The sequence below is a fragment of the Corylus avellana genome, chromosome ca4 (genome assembly GCF_901000735.1).
Source record: "Corylus avellana chromosome ca4, CavTom2PMs-1.0".
NCBI classification, from domain to species: domain Eukaryota; kingdom Viridiplantae; phylum Streptophyta; class Magnoliopsida; order Fagales; family Betulaceae; genus Corylus; species Corylus avellana.
The window spans coordinates 18667252-18687427 of NC_081544.1; the positions used below are offsets into that span (position 1 = coordinate 18667252).

Sequence of the window (20176 nt, forward strand, 5' to 3'; positions counted from 1 at the left end):
TTTCAAAATATATTTTCTTCTTTCTTCTTTCTTTCTCTCCCCCGCGTCTTCTTGCTACAGACCCATATTTTCAAAACCCATTTTCAAAATATATTTTCTTCTTTCTTTCTCTGCAACATTTCTCTCGGTGATCACCCGCGTCCTCTCTCTCAGCCAGGTCTTTTCACGTTGTCTCTCTCTCGGTGGTGTTCTCTCTCTCTCTCCCTCGGTGGTTCTCTCTCTCACTGGCGCCCATCACCAGCGCTGCTCCTTCCGGCAACCAAGCCTTCTTCGACGCAGTCTCAAAAATCTGGTATATATATATAGTTATTGATTTTATATATATATATATATATATATATATATATGCAATTTACAGTGTATTACTTGTTAGGTAATTAATTATTGCAATTATATATTATTGTTGTATTATATTAGCAAATTCTTTTTACATGTTAGCTAATTAATTAATTAATTTCAAGCAAGTATACTTGTTTTACATATATGTTTTGTTTATGGTGAAAATATTGTTTAATGTATTTACGTGCATGCATGCAAAATTACGTATCCTCATAGCTTGAAATAATTTTTTTGAACATTAATTTGCATTTATATTTAGACCCATATTTTGTGTAGGTTATGCTTTTGCACATTATCGTGACAAATAAGAAATGCATATCTATTTTGGTCGTTAATTAATGGTTAGATTTTGTAAATTTAGAATACATTCGTAAATGCTAAGATATATATAAAAAGAAAGTAAGGAACAACTAAATTTTGTAATAAACGGAAGAAAGAAAACCAACATTTAACCTAGCTAGCTACCTATAACTAATTTATTTAGGGTCCCCATATATAAAAAAATTAATTTAGGTCTTACAACTTTAGATTATGTAAATGTCATAAAAAATGAGAACAAAAAAATAGATAGTGCATAAGATAGCCACATATATTTTATCTACGGTCCCCATGTGGCATGTCAAATGTTTTTTAATTGTGGACCTTAATTTTGTTTAGGTTTTGTAATTTTAGATTATGTAGATGTTATAATTAATACTCAATGTATGTGCTTCTTTGTTAAAAATAAACAAAAATTTGAAACGATGTACTTAAAGAAAAACACAAAAAAAAAGATAATAACATCTAACTAATTAACTTAAATTTATTTTATTCACTTACAGTTCCAATAACAAAAGCTATGGACAAGAGTTGGATGACAAAGTTTAGGGGTACAAGGGAATACAGAGACGGGTGTAGATCATTCGTGGACTTTGCAGTTAGGAACTGTAGAATCCCTAATGGAAAAATTCACTGCCCCTGTAAGGTGTGTCGTAATAACCAGCGCCAACCTCCGGGTTTTGTATTTGACCACTCGATAGGGGGTAAGGGAATAATGGATTGGATTATTGGATTATGTGGATTATTAATTAGATTATGTATTAGATATTTGATTATGTATTAGATATTTGATATTGTATTGGGTTTTGGATTATGTATCGAAATATGTGGATTAATGGATTGGATTATGTATGTGGATTGAATTATTGGATTATGTATATGGATTATTGATTGGAATATTAGAATATTGGATATTAGAAATATTGGAATATTGGAATATTGGAATTGGATTTATTGTATTGGAATATTGTAATTAGGAAATATTGTAATCAGGAATTATTTCAATATTTCAATATATAAAAAAATATATATATATATATATATATATATATAGAAAGTTTTTGACGTGTCAGTTTTGACACGTCAAAAACTTTTTGACGTGGCAAAATTGACACATCAAAAAGTTTTTGACGTGCCAGTTTTGGCACGTCAAAACTTTTTTGACGTGGCAAGACTGCCACGTCAAAAACGTTTTGACGTGTCAGTTTTGCCACGTCAAAAAGTTTTTCACGTGTCAAAACTGACACGTCAAAAAAGTTTTTGACGTGGCAAAACTGACACGTCAAAAACTTTTGACTTTTCAGTTTTAGCACGTCAAAAATTATCTTTTTGACGTGTCTGTGTTTAAACGTCAAAAACTTTTGACGTGCCACTGTAGACACGTCAAAAATATGAGATTTTTGACACCCACCCTTTTAACCGTTAATAAACGTTGGAAAGCACACGTCAAAAACCCCTGGTCAAAAATTGTCACAATTTTTGTAGTGTTTTCTCTTTCTTCAAAAACTTTTATAGCTCGTTTGAGTTTACGATTTTTTTCTATTCTACTGAACTGAATTCAAAATTGTGAATATCAAGGAGAAAAAAGACTTGAGATTATGTTTGTGTTGTTTGAAAAATATAAAATTTTGAATAAAGTTGAAAAATTTTTAGTTGAGTTGAGTGTTAGAGCATTTCCAATGGAAGAAGCCAACAATTTGTTTAGCACAATAATTTTTCAACAATTATTATTTCTCAAATAATCATTTTTGTAACTATAATATTTTTGAAATGGTTGTATCTTATAATAATTATATTTTTCAACAGTTATATTTTACAAATGTCGTATTTGCCAACATTAAGTATAAAAACCATATTCTCATAGTAATATCAATCATATTTATCAAATATCTTTTTATTAAAAATTGTGAAAGAATATTCTTATACTGATCTCTTGAAAATTGTGAAAATTTTTGGGGAGAAGAGAAAACAGGTGAGAGAAAGAATAAAAAAAAAAAAAAAAAAGAAGTGGGGAATGGCTCGGCCATCCCCTTTGGCCAAATTACCCCCAAACCGACCGAATGAGGGTGGCTCAGCCATCTCCAAACCCATTTGTGATGGTTTCATATGAGGTAGTTGTACCACTCCCATGGGACACATGGGTGGTTCGGTACCCCATACCGGCCGAATGGGGGCATTCAAGCCACCTCCTTGGCCAAATCGAGGGGGCCGAGCCACCCCAAAATGGCTCGGCCACTCCCCACATTTATTTATTTATTTATTTGTGTAAGTTTGGGGTTTAGTTTTTTTTTTTTTAATTTATTTTTTATTTTGTATATAAACTTTTTGTTTTAAGTTTAAGTTTAGTTTTTTTTTAGTTTAAGTTCAGTTTTTGATTTTTTCTGTTATTATTATTATTATTATTTTTTTGGATATAAAATTTTTGTTTTAAGTTGTAAGTTTAGATTTTTTATTTTTTATATTTATGTTTATGTTTACACTTTACCCCCACCGAAGTCATTTATGTTTACACTTTACCCCCGATGGCATTTTCGAAAGTTTTGGTTGAAAAATGTCACGTGCCACGCACGTGACTTGGTTTCCGTCCAAATAGACCGATTTGATGGACAAATGGTGTTTTTTTGCCAACGTCAGATACATTGTGGGTCTTTCATCGATTTTTAAATATTGGGTGCCAAAACGCAAATCCGAGGATACTTCAAGGGGACAAAATGTATTTTCCCCTTTAATAAAATCCTTCAACTTCACAATTCACATACATAAGACTAGGGGTGGGTATCGGTTATAATGATACCAATAACCTTATTTTCGATAATTAACCAAAATTATTGGTTAATTCAATTAATTAACCGATAACATTTTGATAATAAATTATTCCAAAAATTTCGGTTAAAACGGTAATCGGTTAATAACGGTTCGGATAATCGGTTATCGTTAGACCACCACCGTCAAATCAGCACTGTTAGATCAGCACCGTGCAGCCCACATGGCTCCGACGTTGCAACACCACGCAACCCACGACCACGAGGCTTGGATGTTGCACCACCGACAACTGGAGTCAAACCACGCCGTCACAAACTCACGACAGAAGAGAAACACGATGACGACAGAGCCAAAGAGAGACGGTCGGGAGCTACGAGTGACGAGAGGGACATCCTGCGAGAGAGCTGAGAGTGAGACTGAGCGGGGCGTGCGAGAGCTAGAAAGTGAGACTGAGAGCACTTTGAGAGGAGAGAGAGCGGAGGGAGGCATCAAAAGATTTAATTTAGGGTTAGGGAAAAGAAAGAAAAAGATGTATATATAGCATCCCAAAACTATGTAGTTTTGATTTCAATAAATTGTATATTAGGAAAAATTAAAAACGGAACGACGTCGTTTTATACCCCCACTATCAATTCCTTATGAGATCAGTTCGAAAACCGATAAGAAAAATGTTTTAACGATTACCGAACCGAACCAAGAATCGATATGAAAATCTTAACCGATTACCGACTGACTTCTGTCAATTGATGGTTAATGTCATTTCAGTCGCAGTCGGTAGACGATCGGTAATCAGTAATCGATTAATCTGCACACCCCTATATAAGACACATACCATGAACAAGCTCTATTTGTTTCAACAAAAAATATTTTCAAAGAAAGTATTTTTTAGAAAAAAATGATTTCCCAGAAAATATTTTTCGGCGTATGGCTTGTACGGAAAATGAGTGACAGTGGAAAACAATTGGCAACTTCTGACAACCTCCGACGAAGGTTCGGTGAACTCTAGCGATGGTTTGGCGGTTTGAGAAGGAGAAATTCAAACTCAAAAAATTGTTTATAAAATTTAAAAGTGAAAACAATTTTCCCAAACTAAAAGAGTTTTTTTTTGTCAAACCGAAATTATTTTCGGTTTGACTATAATTTTCAGTTGCATAAAAGACCAAAAAATACAAAAAATATTTTACTCTGAAACAAACGTAGCCTTAGCGACTAGCGAGTGACTCAACCCATTAGGTACAAATGGGAATTGAATCAATTTAAACATGATTAAATTTTGTTGATAGGTAGGTTTTTTGAAGAAGAGGCACCAACATTAAAACCCAACCCACACTTGTCACCAAAACGTTTATGAGAATTCAATAAATAAGCATGTTTGTCACTATAAACTTTTTGCAATTGAATTGTAGAATTTTCAAGTTCATTTTCTAGAGACTTCACTTTTTCAACAAGCACAGAATTCTCAAATTTTAAGGAATCAATCAATCTTGTAAATGAGACATTTTACCAATCAAAGATTCCTTGGCATGCTCAACTTCGTTCAACTTTGTAAGTGTAATTTTATTCAACTATTTCATTTTAGCACATTACTTGAAAAATTGATTTTAAGCAACTTGGAGATCAAACTGCTCATCAGTGTCATTTTGAGACTCTTCATCACGTCTCAACAACAACAAGAACATGAGGTCATTGGGCTAGTTTGGCAACCCCTCTTCTCCTCCCCTTATTTTCACTTTTCTCAAAAAAAAAAAAATCTTTTCAAAACTACACCTCTTTTCTTTTCTTTTTTTTTTTTTTTTTTTTTTTTTTAAATTCTCTCACAAAGTCAATATCTTATTTCACCTTTATATCCCATCAATCCCACATCTTCTTGCACTTCTTACTCAAAAAAAAAAAAAAAAAAAATCACAACAAAAAATTTATCAAACACGCCCATTCACTAGAACCATCGGCACTCTTCACAGAAGCAGTGAAAGCGATGAAGTTCATTGTTTTGCCCTTGGATTTCTTGTAATTAGAACATTCACAACCTATACATGGTTGTATCCACTACATTCATGACATTGAATGTCCTTATCTTTTTCTTTCTTTCCTTGGAAGGCTCCACTGGATCCCCCTTTAGAGATATTCAAGGCAAGGTTCTTGTTGTTCCTATTTCTAATCCTTTTTTGCTAACAAAGCCAAATCCTCAAAATCAGTTGAGTCTTCATCAGAGTAGACATGAACTTTCTTCTTTAGATGTCTTTAATGCCAAATTTTTATTCTTTGGCCTCATCCAAGAACAATTTATAAGTTTAAAGAGACCTAAGAAGCTCTTCATCTTTTATGTAGTCCAAATCCTTGCTCCACTCAATAGCCGTCACTCTAGGTCCAAACCTCTCAGGTAAAAACCTCAATATTTTCTTGACAATCCTATTATTGTCGAAAATCTTCTCCCTAATATTAAAACTTGAATTGACAATGTCATTCAACTTAGCATAGAACTCATCGAATGTCTCGCCGTACTTCATTCTAATTTCTTCAAAGTTAGATGTCAACATATGAAGTTGGGAATTCGTTACGGTCTTGGTATCTTCATGGGTAACCTCTAGGATTTCCCTTACTTCCTTAACAATCTCACACAATGAAATTTGCTTGAATTCCTCGAAAAATGCAGCCATGAAAATAACAGTCAGACCTTTATTATTCCAGTCACACTCGTTTAACTCATCTTTGGACCATGCATCCACAGGAGTGTGGCCGTTTCAAGCCCTTCTCAATGGAAGTCCAGACACGTTCATCCAAAGATTTTAGGAAGGCCCTTACGCAAATCTTCCAATAGACATAATTGTTTTCATCAAAACAAAAAGGCACATTCATCTAGGAAGGCTCTTATGCGAATCTTCCAATAGACATAATTGTTTTCATCAAAATAAAAAGGTCCCAACAAGGACTGTGAATGAGCCATTGATAACGGGGTCAAAGATCACAATTAGGAGGTTAATCTAAATGGAGTGAACCTTGTTCTTATAACAATTAAAAAATAAATAAAAATAAAAAACAATTTCGGTCCCAAACAATCACCTGGGGGGGTGGAGAAAAAACCCTGCAAAGGTAAAAAATTCTAAGGCAGTCCAACACACAGGAAATCAGTCACCATAAAGGAATGAGAAGTTTACAATAAGTTCATATTTACAAAACCTTTGTAAATGACCCTTTATTGTACTCAACGAGTGGCCCACTTGTCCATCTAATGCAGTAGGTCTCCTAGAACCTCTAAACAATTCTTCTATTCGATCTGTTTAACCAAAACTTCGTCTAGACTAAGGTTGTTGATTGACTTTGTGGTTTGAATCAAAACCCAAAAGATTACAATGAAAAAGGTCACCACAAAATAACTCGCTTGGCGCACAATGAAACAAGAAGGCCAACTGCTTCAGCCAAGCAAACTTCGTGTCTAATGACCCTAACCTGCACATTGACAAACCTTTGAACTCGTGCAAATCACACAACGGTGTAATAGCAAAGACGTCAGGATGAATTGCTACCATAGCTCTCTAAAAATTATCGTTTTAGGACATCTTGTTGACGCCATTCCTAATGACACATCATGTATCAAAAACGAGTCATGATTCAGAGCACGCCAGGCTAAATTTTTTTTTTTTTTTTTTTTTTTCAAAAAAATTAAAATAATAAAATAATAATAAAAAAAAAATCACGGCTGGCGTGCTTCACTGTTGAAGCACGCCGGGCGTGCTCAATATCTTTACCCATCAAAAACTCTAGCTGACACCATCAATGATGATGCTTTCAGTGGGTTTTTTTTAACGACCTCGTCAAGACGGCTAGCTGACACAATTGTTGACGAGGCTCTCTAGAGTGCTATTGGAATGGTCACATCAAGACACCTCTATTGACACAATAGCTAACGCATGTTCAATTGTACTATCACTTAATCCTTGAGTTTCCAATTTAATTTCTTGATTATTCTTATATTCTTGAAATCATATTTTATTGAATATATTTAATATTACTAACTCTTTCTTTTTTTTTTAATGAGTATTGTTGTATATATCAAAAAGAGCAGAGTGGCGCAACCTGGTAACTCTTTACTTTTTTTGATAAGTAACCCTAGTAACTCTTTACTAAAATGCTCCAACCAAAGATTCAAAATAATCAATTTCCATTAAATTTATCTCAAGTAGATATTTCATCTCCTTTATTAAAAGCAAAGTGATTACGGAGTCTACAGTTTGTAGTGTTCTCACAATGGTTCATGTGATCACCCACCCAATACACCAAGATTTTGACCATAAAAGATATCTCCTAAATGAACCAAAATGACCTCCATTTTATATTTGAGTTTACATTCCTTTCAGAATTCAAAATCAATGCTACAAACAATCGTGAGTTGGAGTTATTCAATTTACAGTAATTTATAGAATATTCAATAAATGTCAAAACTTAAGCCCTTAATGGCAAAACTAAAAACTTATAAGGGTAATCCGAAAAACAAAACACTAAGTAATGGTTACAAGATCTGAAGATCAGGCTGGCCGGAGTAGAACAAGGTTAAAACAGGGTATCCTAAATTTATGATGGGAGCCATAGCCAAAATTCTGCAAAATGATAGTAACAAAGCCTGAAGCATTTCCATATATTACAGTCCAGGTAACCTTGGTTTAAGAAGGGAGAAAAAAGCCATTGAAATACTTACGAAATTCAGTAACTATACACTACGTCATGAGACAAGGCCTCAAATGCTGCATCATGCTCTAAAAGTGCAATAGCATATGACGACGACGACAACAACAACACACAGATTTCTAAATACAATCAATGAGTAGGTACTAATAAACTGACAATTCAAGGTGGGCTTACATTATAAAAACACAATATCAGAGAAAAAGGTAAACTCGAGACAATGTGTCAAACTGCTCAAGGTTCCATATCAGATTGGTCCTTAATTACATTTTCAAATGCGTTGGCCATGAATAGGTGTATGATCCGATTTATATAATTATTTACACTATCATATTCATTCATCTCTCACCCGACATACAGAATACATTCTTCTCTCACCTGACTTACAGAAAACAACATCTCAGAACTAGCCCCTTTTGATCCATCCTTTCCTCTTCATTGCCTGAAAAAACATCGACACATTACTTCGAGATAACATCTATCCAAGAGAAATAAAATGCATTTTCCGATTACATTTTTCAACTGCATTGCCCATGAATAGGTACGGTCTGATTTATATAATTATTTACACTTATCATATTCATTGATCTCTCACCTGGCTTAAAGAATACAACATTTCAGAACTAGCCCCTTTTGATCGATCCTCCCCTCTTCATTGCCTGAAAATACATCCACATATTAGCTTGAAGGTAACATCTATCCAAGAGAAATAAAAGCCAGCTTTATAATCAAATCAATAGAAACAGGGATTGTACTGCTGTCCATATAGTTAGACATCTTCCCATCCAAACCTAGCAACTAAAAGACATATAGACATCATGAGGAGGTTGCTCATGCCTCGTCCCATGAATTTCCAATAAACAACATGCTTCAATCACCATCTCAACCAAAACCCATCAGTTCAAACCAAAACCCACATTTCCTCTCTCTCTCTCTCTCCCCCCACCAAAAAAATAAAAAAAGATTTTTGTGCAGGTAACAAAAAGATGGCCCATGATGGCAGAGAAGAACATGGACCAAATCATTTCCTAGAAGGCATTAATGTACTATAATTAGATTGGTGTAGATAGAAAACAAAGGATAAGCCAGAATTAATTAATCAGACGTAAAATGGACACACCTTCAGGAGGCTGAGTTAGCTTCCGGTTTTGGGGAGACATCATATCTTTCTTCAGTTGAGTCAATATGTCCTCCATTGTATACTCCCTTTGCCAATTAGCAAGCATGGGAAACAAACTAGGTTCAACCTGGTAATTTGACCATCCATAAGCTTATCTTCAATCATATGACAGCATAAATTGCCTTAAGAATCTTATCACCTACCACTCCAGTTTCTTGATTGACACAAGTCATGTTTATCCGGGTCTGGAACCTAACAGTTGGTGGGTTATCTGGATAATCCTTCCCGCAGAACAGCTTCAACTGGTAGATTCTCCCTTCATGAACAGTCTGAAAGCAGCATGATTAACAAGACATCAATCTTCTCCTTTTAGATGTAACAATGAAAATTATACACTAATAATGTTGATCAGTGAAAATATCAGGTCCTAAATTCCAAGGAAAAGAAATTGAAATAAAAAATCAGAAACATTCCTAGTTGTAGGTGAACCATCTCACAATTGTATTACAACTAACAGATACTGGTGTGTTTGGACATGTTTGAAAATGCCTAGCTATGACCAGAACTTTATAGACACATGGTTGACACGTGTTTTGAAATGCAAGGACACTTTATCACATTAAACATAAATTACAGAAAACCTGGGTTGGATAATTATTTATAAATTGAAGTGTTATAGAACATGGAGATTCCACATAAAAGCAGGGTCAGGAGGATACCATCACATATACAAATAATTATGTCTCTCAATTCTTTATCCATGCTGCGTATCTATTTTTCCGCAAATTATTATTATTATTATTATTATTATCATTTTTTAACAAAAGAGAGAAAGAAACAGATGATAACTGAAACTTGCACCTTTTAAGGTGTTCTTTCAGCCCCAATCATGACCAATTTCTGGGGCCATGTGTAATACAAAGATTACAAATTTAAGGCGAGCCACCAAATTCAATGGATATTGTCTTCAGGATCACAAAATGGAAGCAAAAGACAGAAGGTTAAACAATCCTCAAATAAAAAGAGAAATGGATTTTGTGATCTTGGTAAAAGTTTTGATTGCAATTAATGGTAGCTATATATGGCTAAGATAACTACTTAAGAGGATATCAAGGTTCTGAACCTCACTATATTAATATGTATCACGGATATTAGTATCTACTGCTTAAAAACAAAAGAATTTTAGAGTTCAAGTCCTTGATACATTATGTGCAATTGGAAATCACTACAACGAGAGTCCCAAAGAGTAGGTGACAAAACAGATACAGACTGGATATGCCTGCGAGAAACTTACCAGAGAAGTCCCACGACACGGTGATAGAACAAAGAAAGTAGAGCTTGGATAGAAAAGAACTGTTGTCAATCTGCCAAAGGGATTTTAACTATTTAAAAGGTATTTATTGCAAGGTGAGGGGCTTGTACGATTGTTGGTGGTCGGGAGGAAGTTCATGAAGCGCGGTAGTGTGGAAGATGATCCCTTTGTGCCTTATGTGGTGTATTTGGAATGAAAGGAATGCTAGATGCTTTGAGAACTCCACTAGGACTATAGAGAAATTGACTCATTTTTTCTTCTTTACTTTGTATTCCTGGACGGCCGCTTGGCTAGCTCCTATTGAAATTAGCTTCTCTGATTTTCTTTTTCATTTTTCTCCCTCTTAGGCGCTCTCTTTTATACTTCCCGTGTATGTGGGTTGCGCCCCTCTGCGCTCTTTTATATCATATTTACTTATCAAAAAAAAAAAAGGTATTTATTTTTCATCTTTTGCTTTACATAGTAGTAGAACCTAATACCCGCTGCCACCCAACCTTATTACTTTACCATGTTCGCTGAGGCCCAGTGGTCTCTTCTATTGAAAATGAAATTCATATGATGAATTTCTGAAAATCAGAAAGTCTTTTTAAGGGGTAGCTTCAACTAGGATTGGACGTATGGCATAATATGAAACAAAAAACAAAAAAAAAAAAAAAAAAAATTGAGGATAGATCATTCTCCTTACTCCTTAATAGTGTCTTGACACTCATATATAATAACAAAAGCTGCCGGGTCCCACAACAGAAGAACCCAAAGCAAGCAATTAACGCTTGAACTTCAGACAATTATTCAGCGTGTCAACTACAGCCGGTACACAACAGGTGGTTGACTATGTTATAATTCAATATAATGCCAACCATCTGATTTGCAGCATGAATCTAATAATACTGCCAGTCCAATCTAATTAAAGCACATCTGCTCTCTCTCTCTCTCTTAATCATGTCAACTACAGGCTATTAATACAATATAATGCCAACCATCTGATTTGCAGCATGAATCTAATAATACCACCAGTACAATCTAATTAAAGCACGTCTGCTAGGACTCCACACTCAGCATGTCAACTACAGCCGGTATGCAACGGATGGTTGACTATGGCTATAATTCAATATAATGCCAAAATCTGATTTGCAGCATGAATTTAATAATACTGCCAGTCCAATCTAATTAGAGCACACCTCTCTCTCTCGTCCAATAAAAGCCCCAGTGTTTTTACATTCTTCTAAAGCACTCAATCAGTCTACCTTTCTACTGTCTACTTGTCTACAATTAACATGTCCATATTTACATAGTTAAACAAAGTATCCCATTTGAAAGATGGTCATTAGTACAAGACTGGTCACATTGATTTTAAGAATAAGTAAAGGCAGGCAGTGCACACACACCCGAAGTACAAAACATATATAGAAACGATGGGCAAAGAAGAGAAAAGGAAAGAAAAGGGATAAAAAAAAAAAAAAAAAAAAAAAACCTACATTGGAGGGACCAATGACAGTCCCTGTCCACGACTGCATGAATATATCATCAGCATCATCCATTCCATAGCTGACAGTTCCATCCCCAATTCCTTTTTCACCTCTCTCAAGTTCTTCCAGTAATCTGAAATTCCTAGGAACTGTAATGACCACAAATTTCAATCAAATAGTTATAATCCACCCATGCATGTATCATAAAATATACGCTACTATGAAAAATTTGCCAATGAGATAGTTATACTGACTGATGAAGATTGTCAAATGCATATTCATTCCAGTTTTCAGAAGAAGAAAAAAGGCAAACGTAGAAACTACATTAAGATTCAGTTGCATCAAATTTATCTTGATTCAGTACTGCTTTTACAAATTCAGAAACATCTCAGTATGAGATTACAAGCAAGAAGAACTTGAAGCTCTAAGTTATGGCCAACCACCTGTGGGATGGTTATAAGAGATCGTGCAGTATCATTCCATTAGCAACACAAGGACACCAAGTTCTTTTTCACAACATTTTCGACAATAATTCCAAAAACAATCAGGGAAAACTATCAGTTAAATAGTCACAAAAATCTCACACTACCATTATGTTTGTAACACTAGGGCATCGAGACTTCTACTTTTATATATGCAAGTAATTGAAGTTCCTTTTTTCTTTTGATTAGTAATTGAAGTTCATTAAAAAGCGCAACAGTGCAACCCAGGCACACAAGAAACATACAAGAGAAATACCAAATCAAAAGAAGAAAAAAGATATAACAAAATAACAAAAGCTAGAAAAATGAAAGCAATTTAGGGCAGCTGTCCATTGGTAAAGGGTATTGAAGAAAAAAGCTTTTAATTCCACCAATTTCTCATGGTCTTCAAAACTTCGATCATTTCTTTCTCTCCAGATACATCATGAGGCAAGACGGAACCTACTTCCACACTATTGTACTATGAGGACTACCGGATTGCCCTCTCCAACAGGCGAAGAGGCCTACGACTCGTCTAGGCATGACCCAATCTAACCCAAAAAAACTAAAACTAGAATCCCAAAAGGAACTAGCAATCCTAGTGGGGTAAGAAGTGATCAATAGATTCCCCCCTCTTCTTGCACATGCAACATTACTATACCACTATGATATGCGCTTCCTCATGTTATCCATAGTGAACTTAAAGGAGAGTTGAGAAGTACAGTTTTCCTTGATTACAGTGTCTAACATCAGCCATGGTGCTCCTTCAACAGGAATTTGTTTTCACAATTTGTTGCACTACATATTGACCAGCATCATGAAGTGAATATGCTTAGTGAACAAGCGACCATCGACTATTATTTAGTCATTCTGGGCGTGACAGCATCCACAGAATGAAATCCTTCCAGGCCCTTCATTCAGCCTCTAAATGTCACCTATTTATTGCCCTTCCACCTTGTTTCTCTACTCTCCTGCTAAAGAAAGTGTTGTGAAATGTGGTCCTCCCCGTAGCTCCATTGTCAATGCATGATTACATGCAAGAACCACAGACCAGAATGAGGTATATGGAGTCACGGTAACCTGAGGGTGCCACAGTATCCCAGTTATCATGCTCACTCTGACAAGGGGTCTACCATGAGTTGCAACTTGATACATCATATGAGAAGAACATGACCGTCAGATTAGAAGCATTTCAAAATGTAGGCTCACCCATTTGATAACTTCATTTCAACTTGCCTTCTCTATGATGCCACAAACTTGGTTATACATCTCTATCAGATCCTTGGCAGCAAACCTCTGAATGTAACCATGTATGTGGCCCCAAAATAAGATTAAGGGATGTATGTCTTTCAAGACAAATGTAATATCTGGTTTCCCTATACTTCACAGAAAAGCAAAACTTGCTGGAACTAACCTAGGTTAAAGTTTAGAAGATAGGTTCAAAATGAGTAAAAGGAAGACAAAGCAAACATCAGCTTAAAGCCCAAATATATTTATGAAGTATTTAAAATTCCATTAACAACAATTTTTCATTCAACACCAAATATTATTTTAATTTTAAGCCATCAATAATTAGTGTATCAGCATGAAATCCATTATTTTTATTGTGCAAAACCATTATAAAAGAATTACTATAGCATCAAACTTTCACAGGAGATCGAAGTATAAAGATTACTAGCATAGCAAACACATCCAATGGCCATCACCATTGGGGTGCATACCTTCTAGTCAATGCAACATAAACCAACACAAAGTAGCAAGTGCTGCAATTTATCCTAGAACCAAAATAGACGAGGCACTCCTAATGACAAATCCTAATAATTTTTTTTTTTTTTTTTTTTGGGTGATAAGTAAAGGAAATTCATTAGACGTGCAAGGGACACAACCCAAATAAACAGAAAGTATACAAAAGACAACACCCAACAAATCAAGAACAAGAAAAAAGAGAACAAAACTCTGCATAGCTAGAGACACAGGGTAAAGAGGTAGCAAAGCTCCACTCAAATAAGGTTTTGAGAAGACATGTCCATAGAACTGGACTCGTTCTCTCTTGATCATTGAAGCTTCGAGCATTTCTTTCTCCCCATATGCACCAAATAAGGATTGAATTGCACTCTTAAACAAAAAAATTTTCCACCTAAGGCCCCAATACCAAAACGCCAAAAGGTCTACCACCCATTTAGGCATAACCACTCTAGCCCAAACATCTGAAAAACCACAATCCATAGCTCTCTAGCGATATCACGATGAAGAAAGAGATGACCTAGAGTTTTCCCACTTTTTACACATACAACACCAATCGATCACTAAGATGTGACGCTTGCGGAGATTATCCAAAGTAAGAATTTTTGCAAGGGAAGCTGTCCATGTAAAGAAAGCCAACTTCTAAGAAGCCTTAGTCCTCCAACCACTCTTCCAAGGGAAAGGGGAAACACCATTAGGAAGGAGAACCTTATATAAAGTTTTAACCACAAAAGATCTTCTTGAGGACCTCCAACAAAGGCTATCATCACCTTCCCGATCCACTCTAGCATAGTACAAAACATTGAAGAAAGAGGAGACAGAGTCCACGTCCCAATCACGCACTACGCACCAACCTGGTGAAGTTATTGTCCTAATGAGTTGTATCACTACTAACACTTCTAATATCAACCACCATTGCATCCCTATTCCTAGCAAGACAAAATAACTCGGGAAAAGAAACCTTTAAAGGACGATCTCCACACCAAATATAATGCCAAAAATTGGTATGAGAGCCATCATCACCCACCTCCACGCTAGTAAAATTACAGAAGATATCCCACCCTCTCCTAATGTGTTTCCAAAGGCTCACCCCATAAGCTCCATTGACCCATTAGTACACCAACCCCCACCAAATTCCCATACTTTTATCCACAATCTGGTGCCAAAAGGCCGCTCTCTCCAAAACAAACCTCTACAACCACTTACCCAAGAGGGCTTGATTGAACATAGACAAGTTCCTGATCCCTAACCCTCTTAAACGGATAGGAGAGCAAACCTTCTTACAAGTAAGAAGATAGAATTTTGGCACATCATCCAAACCACTCCACAAAAAAACCATCTGCAATTTTTCTAACCGATTAGGTACACTTACCGGGATAGGGAAAAGTGAGAGAAAATAGGTAGGAAAGTTAGACATAGTGCTCTTAACCAACGTTACTCAACCACCATTAGACAAGTAAAGTCTTTTCCAACCAGCTAATTTTCTCTTCATTTTCTCAATGATAGAATCCCAAACAGACTTAACCTTAAACGGAGCACAGCACCCAAATGGAGACCCAAATATTTCAAAGGCAAGGAAGAAACCCTACGAGCCAACCCACTCACATTGGGAACATAACCCACCGGAACCAATTTCTATCTAGCCAAGTTAGTCTTCAGGCAGTTTCAAAACAAAGGAGGACACATCTTAAGTATTGAATCTGGCCTGGCGCAGTCCAACATAAAATGAGTGTATCATCTACAAAAAAGAGATGGGATGTAGAAACAAGATCATCACTCCTAGCCCCCCACCGAAAATACCAAAAATAAAGCCCGCATTCACCGCCGATGCCATCATGCGACTCAAAGCTCCCATAAAAATCTCAAAAAGGGGGTCCAAAGAGGGTCTCCTTGTCTCAAACCACCAATGCTATTGAAGAATCCATTGGGCTTACCATTAACCAATTGAGAACCGAACTATAGATATGCAATGAGCAATCCACTTCCACCACTTCTCCCCAAAACCACATCTCCCTAGCAAGTAAAGCAAAAAGCCATAGGAAAGCCAACTGGACTCTGAGCCTTATCCTCATTCATGTCTTTTACTACCTCATAGACCTCCCTTTCCTCGAAAGCTCGTTCCGACCAAATGAAAAGGGAGGCCATCCACATCCGGGCGCCAATGCTTACTCTCGGAGTAGAGCTAAGAGTAAAAATTAATTTTATGCTCCTTGATATCCGACGGATTGGAGGAGGTAACGCCATTGCTAACCAGCTTCTCTATAGAGTTGCAACTTTTGTTAGAAGAACTTGGGTAGCCTAATCTAAGTAACAACCAAGAAATGAGACTCTCAAGCAGGAGAAAGATGAGAAATCTATCAATTCTATACAAAGAGGGGGAGTCCCAATTGTTGGACCAGGTGAAACTTCTACCCTGGAGAGGTATATCCATAACACACTGCTCAAAGATAAATTCTAAAAATTCTTCCACAGTGGGAGAGGAATTAGCCCCCAATCTCTCATTAGGGCAACCAGAGACGTTGAAATCACCCCCAATACACCAAGGGATATCCCACCGCGAAGCTAGACCTGCTAGCTCCTCCCAAAGCAATCAAAGGCCAACATCTGAAGTGGGCCCATAGACACTGGCGAGAACCAGCTCAATTAATTCCATACCAATTATTAATATTTGACGGAAGCATTATGTTCTTGTGGTACATATTAGGCTTCATTAAGTAAAACCAAAAAAACATTTGTGCTTCATAGATGGCAGAACCATAAATTTAATGCGATTTCATAAAAAATAAAAAAATAATAAAAAATTCACCCCATTTATTGATCAAGTATTTAAAATTCCAATAACCCCAACCATTTTGAATTCAACACCAAACTAATGTGTTGGAATTCACCTATCTATTAGCATGAAAATAACATTGCTTTAATTTTTGCCATCAATAATTAGTGTATCAGCCTGAAATCCACTATTCATATTCTGCAAAACCATTTAAAAAAAGAATTACTATAGCATCAAACTTTCATGGGAGATCTAAATTATAAAGATTTAGCATAGCAAACACATCCAATTGCCATCACCATTGGCGTGCATACCTTCTAATCAATGCAAGTAAAGCCAAAATAGACGAGGCACACTCCTAATGACAAATCTTAATAATTTTTTCTTTTCTTTTTTTGGTGATAAGAAGAGGAAATTCATTAGACGTGCAAGGGACACAACCCAAATACACAGAAATTATATAAGAGAAAACATTCAACAAATCAAGAACAAGAAAAAAGAGAACAAAACTCTGCATAGCTAGAGACACGAGGTAAAGCGGTAGCAAAGCTCCACTCTGTAGATCCGCGCTCGTTCTCTCTTGATCATTGAAGCTTCAAGCATTTTTTTTCTCCCCATATGTACTACATAAGAAGGAAGGAATTGCATTCTAAACAATAATGTTGTCATTCTGGTAAACCCCACTATGACAACACGCCAAAAGGTCTACCACCTGTTTAGGCATAACCCACTCTACCCCAAACATCTGAAAAACCATAATCCACAACTCTCTAGTGACATCACAATGAAGACATATATGACCCGGAGTTTATCCAATCCTTTTAACATATACAACACCAAACTATCACTATGATATGACGCATGCAAAGATAATCCAAAAGTAAGAATTTTCCTAAGGGAAGCTGTCCATGTAAAGAAAGCCGACTTCTAAGAAGCCTTAGTCCTCCAAACCCTCTTCCAAGGGAAAGGGGAGGCACCATTAGGAAGTTTTAACCTCAAAAGATCTTCTTCTTCAGGGCATCCAACAAAGGCTGTCATCACCCTCCCGACCCACTCTAGCGGAAAAGAAAGAAATTAATACCCAATACTGTTATATGACAAACCTCAAAATTCAACCCACAAACACCACAAATCCTAAACTTCCTCTGCTAGGCATTTGCCAAAGCTGAACACCTCAAAACTCAGCAAGAAACAATCAAATTCTTCAAACCCAAATCGTACCAAATCAAACCAAGAAAAGAACCCATATTTTAGAAACAAAACCAATCCAAATCCCTATGTAACATCCGCAGCAACACAAAACAGAATACTAAGAAAATCCCATCAAAACTCCCACAGAAATTTACAAACTAAATGGCAACAACCGCATGATCGACAAAAAAGTAAATAAATAAATAATAACAACAGTAGAGTGGGAATCTTAGTTTACCGACAACACTAGATCCCTCAGAGCCCATTTGACCCAGCTAGGGTTTCTGAATAGTAGAGAGAGAAGGAGGATGAGAAGATGTACTCGGGATGAAGAACGAAAGTCCAACTCTTGTTGTCGCAAACTGCGAAGGTCCACCTCCTACACATGTACCATGGACCAACAAGAGCAGGGATTAAAGGACTGGCAGACAGAAAGAAATTATTTTCTGTGCGAAGTCTATCTGCTGTTATTCTACACCTTCGAAATTAGGATTCTTTTTTTGGAAAATATTTTTAATTATTTTTAGTAGGCGGCCGCGGTGCCACGTACGCTCATTCGGAGAATATATACACGAGACGAGACCACGAGTACTGAATGTGCCCTTTTGCAAATGATTTTCTTCCAATTTGTTGTCCTTTAAATTGTTATTAAACTTTTAATTTTGTTAATTAACCTTTTAGCATTTTTCCCATATCATAAATAGGCCATTTCATTAATATTTTTGGGTTTTTCTAAACCGAATTTTATTGGATGCACAATTTGAGTAATGTTACAAGTCACTCTTGTGTTTCTCTTGTTTATGAATTTGAGTTTACATAAATTCAATAGTAAATTTATTACTATCAAAGGTGGTAGTTCAATGGCTTAAGGAAATGCTCAAGTGGTTAGGTAAATAATAGGGTGTGGATTTGCATTTTCGTAATGAAGAATTTACATGTCTGATTAGTATAAATTACTTTGGTTCTTATTGATGCCTTAATGGGGCGGGCGATTAAGCTATGATTTGACTGATCTTAAGGGTGCGCTTACCTTTTTTATTAGAAAAAAATAATAATAAATTCATTAATTGACTATGTAAAAATTGTTAAAAATAAATAAATTTTATCAATTTTTTCTTTTTATAAAAACAAGATGTGACTCGTATATCATTTGTGGACATGTAAAAAAAAAAAAAAAAAATCTATGCCAACGTGTCCTGATGGAGAGTTCAAGTGATTTACTATATGGGAAATGTACAATGCAAGAAATTTTCCACAATTGGCCCATCTAATTCATATGTGGCAAAAGGCACATGACCATTTGCAATTTTTTATTATTTGATTTTTTTTTTAATTTTAAAATTAAAATCAGAATATAAAAAGATTAATAAAGAAATCAAAAAAATAAAAAGGGGTGGAAGCCACCCCATGGCTCTGGGGGGTGGTTCGTAATTGGTCAGTTAAGGGCAGATGACACTAATGAGGATCGAATATTACATCTCACATAAATGTAAAGTCCACTGAAAGGCATTATGTTGAGATTAAGTAATATCTATGCTCAAAAGGTGTAATAAGACTCTAATAAGGTGTATCAAGAAAAACCATAGGAATAATAGCTTTGAAGGAAGTACTTGATAAAAAATTTAGCGTAGGTCGACACATGGTTTTGTGTACGGCTAAAGTCATCAATTGTGGAATGAGTGTGGACTATACTCCCAACCATGGAGAATTCATGCCATTCGTTTGAGAGATAGCAAAATGAAGTCATCTCTAATATGCTATCGGTAAGGAAGTATATGGTAAAGGATGCGGTCAGATAAGATGACGAAAATGTGCGCACGTAAAGCCATGTCATGATCTGACGCCAATCTGTAGGTTTTACAAATGAGAGTTGGCATGAGGCAAAATTATTACTACCTTGTTAATCATGCTTAACTAATGGTAAAAACAGCATAATCAAAAGGATTCAGGGAACGCCTGAATGAATGATGGTATGCGTTTCTTTTGCCTCATTAAATGTAATAAACATTC

The 20176-nt window shown here is 35.8% G+C and overlaps 1 protein-coding gene across 1 annotated transcript; it reads right to left on the bottom strand.

Annotated features, from left to right (window-relative positions):
• Positions 1-8255: 8255 nt before the first annotated feature.
• Positions 8256-18603, bottom strand: LOC132179751 (ubiquitin-conjugating enzyme E2 variant 1B-like). The gene is made up of 6 exons (XM_059592516.1): positions 18405-18603; positions 12008-12147; positions 9424-9549; positions 9221-9347; positions 8696-8759; positions 8256-8542 (listed from the first exon to the last, which is right to left on the bottom strand). The coding sequence occupies exons 1-5, from the start codon at positions 18430-18432 to the stop codon at positions 8701-8703; spliced, it is 480 nt and encodes a 159-aa protein (XP_059448499.1). The 5' UTR covers positions 18433-18603; the 3' UTR covers positions 8256-8542; positions 8696-8700.
• Positions 18604-20176: the final 1573 nt, after the last annotated feature.